Source organism: Crinia signifera, chromosome 7, assembly GCF_055691185.1.
Source record: "Crinia signifera chromosome 7, ASM5569118v1, whole genome shotgun sequence".
Lineage (NCBI taxonomy): Eukaryota > Metazoa > Chordata > Amphibia > Anura > Myobatrachidae > Crinia > Crinia signifera.
In genome coordinates this window covers 69160596-69169222 of record NC_139223.1, presented here as the reverse complement: position 1 = coordinate 69169222, position 8627 = coordinate 69160596, and the positions used below count along the sequence as shown (strand labels likewise).

Genomic DNA, 8627 nt, shown 5'->3' with positions numbered 1-8627 from the left:
CTCCCCAATGACTGTATTTATAAGTTCCCAATTAGCATGTTGGTAATGCATACTGAAATTTACAGTGATTGACATGTGTCTATCGTACTCTTCTCACCATGCTAATTGGTCCAAATGGTGCTGGTGTGAAATGTCTACTTGCCTCAGAGTGGTGTCTCTTGTAAGGTTTGACCCCTTATGACCCCTATGTGTCCGGTCTGCAATATAATTTTATATGTTGTCTACCATTGTATGAAATTAACCAATTCCAGCTTATTGATTTACATTTAGTGGTTTTACAGTAATTGTTATTTATTGGCCATTTTTATCAGGCTACTCCTGGACCGCTTGAAGGACCCGGTAGCCCCTACTTGGCAAAGCCTTGCAGTCGCAGTACTCCTGTTTATTTGTCCTTGTGGTCAGTCACTTTTCCTTCACCAACATGACTACATTTGCTATGTCATTGGAATGAGGCTCAGATCAGCAATAGTGGGCAGTGTCTACAAGAAGGTGCCGTATACATTTCAGTATTTTTACACACACACACACACGCACATTATAATATTTAGAATGGTGGCACAGGCTTCTAGCAAACAAATTACAAGACTGTAAATTCGAAAAAAAGGGTACAGTATGTGTCTACAGGCGCTGTTTTTAGCTGCTGCTCAAGAGGGAATTGTTGGAGCCCTCTGAGAATATTGAAAAATGAAAAGAAAGGGGGTTTTGAGCAGCGCTGGGCTTCACTGAGAGAATCACTGATACCAAATTAATTAAACAGTATTTAATATGTATACATATAACAAACATATTATAAAAATAAAATAAACTAAATTGTTAAAATACATGATAAAATTGGTCAATGTTGCAACAAATCAATCCCGCATACTTGTAGGGGAAGGAGAATTGGTCCACTATAGATCTAGTCTCCAATGAGGCCTTTGAGATCTTCAATCTCTATTGGTACATATATTGTGTTCGCCTTAGTACTCCGGAATATTACCCAGCTTGGGATGTTGGTTGCCCTGGTCTAGCCAATGTTCAGTCCTTCTTGAGTAGTCCACAATAGGTAAATGGCACTTCGCTGGCAAAGGTGGAGATGGCATGGACCTTAGCTTTCTTGAGAAATGCTGGTCCAGGACAAGGGTAAAGGAATGGCTCAACGCATTTCGGCTCCGAAATGGCACCTTCCTCAGGAGCAGTGTTTACCAAAACACAGTGAAGCCCAGCGCTGCTCAAAACCCCCTTTCTTTTCAAATTACATGACTTTAACTGAATGTTATGTTTAGAACCTTTATACAAACAAATGGCACAGTTGTGAGGATATCACTTAAGGTGCCCACACACTAGAAAGTTCTGCGGTCTTAAGATGTGCGCATATATTAGCCTTGAAATCTTTTGTCTATTTTTTAACATTTTTTTTCTTAAATCAAAATATAGCAACATCAGAAAGATGAACAAATACAAAATTGATTTGTATCCAGTCAGGATGCTTGTATTATCTTACAAGGCGACCGTGCTGAGTGACGGGCTTAAGCACGATCGCTCAGGACATCGCGCGAACACTAGAAATGCAAGCAGTCTTTTCCTGTGGGCGATAGTGATGCCCGGGAACGCGCATTGCCATCGCTGCAGTGCATACACACCTAGCGATCAGTGCTCCTTTTTCGAAGCGATCTGGTCAGAATGCTTAGGAAAGGGGCTGAAATCTCCCAGTGTGTATACCCCATTATACATGCAGTAAATGCAATTATACTTAAATGATGGTTTTCTGCCTACATTCTTATTTTTCTTCTCGATCATTGTATTTAATTACAGTTTTATAAAACGTGTAAAATTGTTTCACCCTGAAAGGCATTAGTTATATCCAGCTCTGGACGGAAGAATTCATCAGCTGGGGAGATCGTCAATCTCATCTCTACAGACGTGCAGAAGCTCATGGACTTGGCCACATGTTTGAACTATGTCTGGTCTGCACCCTTCACAATCGTTGTGGCAATGTATTTCCTGTGGCATGTGAGTTCCAGGGGGATAAATAGTAATGAAGATTAAGAGCTATCCAATTATATTGTAAGATAAGTTACCTGTTTTCATGTGAAAATGCATCAGATGTGCATTAGGCCATGGACCTTTGTATTTATCATGGGGTAAAATGCTAGTTATCTGGCATTTGGTTTTGTCTGCCTGAGGCAGGTGAAACAATATTGCTGATAAGTGCTGGCATGGGAGCTAGGAAAGCTACCTGCAGATTCAGAAGTCTTTGTAAATTACTGCGCTAATTGGATATCCCCCCATGAAGCCTTCCAATAAATATGTACAGTAACTGTAATGGAGCCCACACACGCACCGATCCCGGCGTGCGTTGTGGGCTTAACTAGCACACATAGCATCGCATCGTATGCCTTGTGCATACGATATGCATGCGATGCTATGCTAGAAAAAGCTAGTACAAAAAGTATGTGCAGCACATACTTTTTGTACTGTACGATGAGGTGCCGCGGGAGCGCGCACCCCATCGTACAGCATCGCACCGCCGGCAACGGTGCGTGTGTGGGCTCCTTAAATCTGTATATGTTGCCCCTAAAATATGTTTACACTGTAGTAGTTGTAATTTTTCTCATATAATTGTCATAGAGACTCAGATTGTCACAGCTTAGATCAGCTGTACAATAATAAATCTCTCTATTTTGTAAGCAGAAGCCCCTAAACTAGGCCAGTTTACAAAAAGAGATTTATTTAATCTTTCTCGCATAGAAAGAGTCTGGTCAAACAGAAAAATTTCCTAATTGCAACTTTTGTGGAAAAACCCCCCTGAAAAACCTGACTATGAGGTTACAGGTTATTTTACCTTCTGTGAAAACCATTGTAGATGGACATTCCCATTACAGTAAGTGTAATATCTTAAAGAGCGGGACAGACCTGTCAGTAGTAAGGTTTGGTACATTTCTTGGCTATAATGCTGCTTCTATTTATTTCTGTTCTACTGTGAAAATGCCTATAAAATGATGCATTGTAACTTTAATGCTCTTCTATTTATATATATATATAGTTTTAAAAACTGTTTATGGTGTGTACACACGGGTACAATCTGCATGAGATTTTAACTATATAGTCAAAATCTCATCGGGATCTCATGCAGATCGCATGGGTTTTTAACCCTTGCTATCCCGATGGGGGGGGGGGGGGGGGACGACGACGACTTCCATTGAGCAGCACGGCCCTCGTTCTGACATAGTTAAAATAGGCCGTGCTGTACAGTCTATTTCTACTTTCGATCCAATGGCGCGACTCAGGAGCGAATAGAGATTGGATGCGGCAAAACATGTTGCGATTTGCACTTACTTGCTATTGATTTTGACTATATAGTCAAAATCGCTAGCCCAAATCGCACTGTGAGTACACAGCTATACACCTCCTGGTGGGTTTGTCACTTGAAATATCTCCAAATAAAGCTATACAACAAAGGGCTTGAACAAAGTTTTTTAGCATAAACTCATTTTCATGAGATTATTATTTAGGTACTTGTGCATTATCACGGCGCCCCCGTTTCCATTGCATGCCTTTGTACAACCAAAAAATCGCATCGCATGCCATATGATGAGACGCGATTATACCCGATTTTAAATTGTACATGCACCCAGACCCGATTTTACATTGTACACCCACTCTGATGGGTACTGACAATGTTAAATGCCCCCCCCCCCCCCCGCCCGAAGTGTGGCGTGCGTAGCGAGCCCGCGAGGGGTGGCGGTACGCGTCCTCCGACCTTTTCATACCCCCACTACCCACATCGGCGTGGAGTTGATTTTATATAGTGTGGAGAGCGCAGCGAGCCACCGAGCCCGAAGCGTGGCGAGCGGACGCGTAATACTTGTGAAGTAATGCGCGTCCCCTCGCGGGGCTTGCTGCGCTCGCCACGCTTCGGGCTCGGTGGCTCGCTGCGCTCTCCACACTATATAAAATCAACTCCACGCCGATGTGGATAGTGGGGGTATGAAATGGTCGGAGGACGCGTACCAACGCCCCTCGCGGGCACACTGTGCTTAGGGTTGCCGTTGATAGTGGGGTGGCGTTAACAATGGGGGGGCATTTAACATACTTATTACCCATTAGGGTGGGGATACAATAAAAAAAAAATTTTCGGGTCTGCCTGGGCATTTAACATTGAAATCGCATTGCATGCCATTATAATGGCATGCGATGTGACGCGATATTAAAATTGTACACTCTTCCCAGGAAAAGCCTAAAATCGGGTCCATGGCATGCCATCGCATACCTTAATTAGTGGTATACAATGCGATGGGCGCCGTGATAATACACAAGTACAATTATTTATTCTATTATTATTATTACTACTGCTATTATCGTGTGTGTGTATATAAGACCAGTTATATTTCACAGCTCTGTACAGAGAATAATTATTTCTGGATTATGGAAGGAAACCAGAGCATGGAGAGGAAACTATGTAAACATATCACGAAGGATGGCTGTAATTACAGGACAATTTTTTTTCACTACGTGATAGTGTTAACCAGCATAAAGGATATTAATGAAAAAGTATCCTCATATATTTGCTGGAGGTGCTCCCAAGAACTGAATACTAGGTACTCAAAATAATGTTTTGTTTGGAAGGTCAAAGAAATAAAGTAGTCCCTTTGTTGGGCACTCTTTTATAGTAATGATAAGGTGGTTATCTTTTAAAACTTTATTTTATGCCTCTTGCTAGATAAAATAAAGTTAAAGTAAGAACAACGGAAACAAAAAACATGCATGTGCTAGATCTTGATACTAGTTGATTGTTCGACAACCCATTTTCTGTTCTATTTTTTACAAACTGAACTATTGTGATATATTGTTTGACTGACAGGTTCCGTATACCTGTGGGTCGAATACCAGATTTTAATGGTGCAGTGATTAATTTCAAATTGTGAGTAACCTGTTTATCATGCCTTAATACTGTATTTTCCACCTACTTTTTTCCATTTTCTTGATGAACAGACATAGAAACTAACATTTGTTGTTTGTCACAAACTGGTCTACATGTATTGAAACAAGTATCTTTGAAATTGGCAACTTATAACTATACAACTATTCAATTCACAAAAAGTCATATGCCAGCTATCTTAATAAAACAAATTTGTTAAATTTTTTTGTTGTTTTTGCTTGAACCTAAAGGTCCGTACACACTGGGCGATTTTGTCCAGCGTGTATGGACAGCAATGATTGCTGAAATCGATGGGCTGAATATCACTCAGTGCATATACACTGAGTGAGGTTTTTTCTCTGCAAAGCGATTTTTGCCGCTATGAACGGATTTCCATTCAAGCCGTTCAGTCTGCTGGTAAAACCAGTGCTTTCTGCCTGCCCATACACACTGGGTGGCTTAGGCGCTAAAAGCAGTTCAAATAATGAAACTGAGCTTCTTTCAGCTCAAACATCTTAAAAAAGAGTGTCCAACAAAGGAAATACGTTCTTTGTTTGTTTTATCTCCCAAATATAATTTTTTTTTTTAGTAACTATGCAAAAATGCAGAACACATACAACACCTTATTCTGAGATATTCCCTGTTAATCTACCATGTTAGCTGAGGAAGCCGCCTGAATAATAGCACTGCTGCCTCTAAGGAGGTGGTGCACGGAATCTAAACTTCAAATCACTTTAGGCCCCCATACACTGTGCGATTTGGGCCCGATTTCACCCGATTCGGATGGATCGGGCAGTGAAATCGGCCCAAATCGTATGTTTAGACATGCCATCCGACCCGATGCGCGGTCCCGTGCGCATCGGGTCGGGGTCGGGAGGTCGGACGGGCTGCACATAAGATTTGGTAAATCTTATGTGCAGCCTGGAGGCGGGCAGGGGACGCATGGGGAGCTCAGCTGATTCAAGGGGCAGGGGAGGCGCTCTGACCTGGGCGGTGATCGCCGCAAGCAGGGAGCCAGTGAACGCAGTGATGGGCACCTGTAGCGTGGGAGAAGCCGGACAGCAGCGGGCGCACATAGAAATGAATGGCCAGTCAGTGATTGGCTGAGAGCTCTCTGTCAGAGAGCTCTCAGCCAATCACTGGCTGGCCATTCATTTCTGTGTGTTTTTTCTATGTGCGCCCTCTTTTTTGATTTTTGTAAAATCTGAAATTTGATAATTTAGAAAATTAAAATAGGATTAAGAAATACATAGAAAAAGTATAAACCTACATCAGGGGTGTAATGTAATAGGGTGAGAGAATCAGAAAGTGAAAGATTTGGTAAGAAATCTCCAGGTTTTTTTAAGGCGGCAATCATTTACACTGCAAAATCAAACTGGTTTTGCAGTGTAACTAATTGCTGCATTAAAAAAACTGGAGAGATTTTTACAAAATCTCTCACTTTCTGATTCTCTCACCCTGGGGCAGATGTATTAAGCCTGGTGAAGAGATAAAGTGGAGAGAGAAAAGCGGAAGGAGATAACGCACCAGCCAAACAGCTGTGTTTGAAAAATGACAGTTGGGATTTGATTTGCTTAATACATCTGGCCCCCTATTAAGGCCCCCATACACTATGCGATTTTCGGCCGATTTCGGCCCTTTGGGACGATAAATCGGGTGAAAAATCGGCCCAAAATCGCATGTGTTTGACATCTGATATGATGCGCGGTCCCGCGCGCATCGGATCACGGTTTCGGACCTACAGAACATAAGATATATCGGAATCTGAGCCATCATGGGTCCTTTTTAGCACCCACGATGTTCAGATCCGATATATCTTTATATACAGCCCCCCTGTCTTACTAGCAGCACCCCCCTCTCCCGTGCATTGACGGCTCCCGGCGGAGGTAGTGCAGGTGGGGACCGCAGGCGTCGCAGAGCAGAGACCGTCGGCGCGGCGGGAGAATAGGAAGAAATCCTATTCAAAAGACCGGGCGGCTGCTGATTGACTGAGCTCTCAGCCAATCAGCGGCCGCCCAGTCTTTTGAATAAGATTTCTTTCTATTCTCCCGCCGCACCGACATTCTCTGCTCTGCGACGCCTGCGGTCCCCGCCTGCACTACCTCCGCAGGGAGCCGTCAATGCGGCGGGGGGGGCGCTGCTAGTAAGACGGGGGCGCTGCGGGGGACACAGTTGGCAGTAACAGAGAAGGGCAGGAAAAGCTGTCAGCGCTGGAAAAAAAAGCCCATTTTTTTTCCAGCACTGACAGCTCCCGCCTCTCCCTGCCTGGCTCTGTCACTGTCCCCCGCAGCGTCCCCTGCACACTGCCTTAGCAGTGCCCCCCGCCACCAGCAGCCCCTGCAGCCCCCGCCCTGCTCCCCGGGTTTACATGTGATAAATCGAGACGATTTATCACATGTAAAAAATGGCACATCAAGGGCCAATCTTATCAAGCTCCCCCGGGGAGCTGCCGGGGAAGTCGGGGGGCGACTTGTCCTCAGAGAGAGGACATTTGTTTTTGGTTGTTTTCATTTATATCCAGGTGTAAAGACCTGTACTTGGGTCACGTATGACAAAAACCAACTACATTTGGTGCTTTAATGCTTGTTATGTTAGTAACACATTTGTAAGGTGTATGGGTCATTGGGTTGTCCAATATTAGTTCGACATACATTGGGTCAACACAGGAAAAAGGTTGACATGGGTGAAAGGTCAACACAATCATTCGGTCGACATGCGTTATTCATATTTTCGGTACTTGTGTATTATCTGGGTGCCCGATTATATTGCATCGCATGCCACTAGTTAAGACATGCGATGCGATTGGATCCGATTTTGAGCCTTTCCCGGGAGGAGTGTACAATTTAAATATTGCGTCACATCGCATGCCTTAACTAGTGGCATGCGATGCGACGTGATTATACCCGACATTACATTGTACAGGCACCCTGATTACAATGTGAAATGCACCCCCATACCCGATTTTTAATTGTACACCCACCCTGATGGATGATTACTATGTGAAATCCCCCCCCCCCCATTGTTAACGCCACCCCAGTATCAACGCCAACCCGAAGCGTGGCGAGCACAGTGGTGCGCGTCCTCCAACCTTTTCATACCCCCACTATCCACGTCGGCGTGGAGTTAATTATATATAGTGTGGCGAGTGCAGCGAGCCCCGTGAGGGGACGCGTATTACTTCACATGTCTTCCGCGTCCGCTCGCCCCGCTTCAGGCTCGGTGGCTCGCTGCGCTCGCCACACTATATAAAATCAACTTCACGCCAACGTGGATAGTGGGGGTATGAAAAGGTCGGAGTACGCTGCGCTCGCCACGCTTCGGGTTGGCGTTGATACTGAGGTGGCGTTAACAATGGGGGGGGGGGGGGGGCGGCATTTAACATAGTAATCACCCATCAGGATGGGTGTACAATCAAAAATCGGGTCTGGGGTGGCATTTAACATAGGAATCAGGAATCTGGATGCCTGTACGATGAATAATCGGGTCCAATCGCGTTGCATCGCATGCGATGTGATTGTATGCGATGCAACGCGATTTTTTAACGTGCGATGAAAAAATTGGCGCCCAGATAATACACAAGTACCATATTTTCTTTGACCCGAATGTCAACATGGACACCGTATCGCCATGCTTCGGGCACTATTCTCTTCTCCCTCCACACCCTAGTAGATGGCAGGGCATAAAATACCGGCTGTCTGCATATCTCGGCTAAGGAAAAAAGGGGAAA

General features: G+C 44.3%; 1 protein-coding gene across 1 annotated transcript in view; it reads left to right on the top strand.

Annotated features, from left to right (window-relative positions):
• LOC146020296 (multidrug resistance-associated protein 1-like) overlaps positions 1-8627 on the top strand; it is a 93648-nt gene that overhangs the window by 28740 nt on the left and 56281 nt on the right. The window contains exons 10-11 of the mRNA XM_083153290.1: positions 312-489; positions 1831-1992. Of these exons, the coding sequence (XP_083009416.1) occupies positions 312-489; positions 1831-1992 (340 nt within the window). The remainder of the gene's footprint in view (positions 1-311; positions 490-1830; positions 1993-8627) is intronic.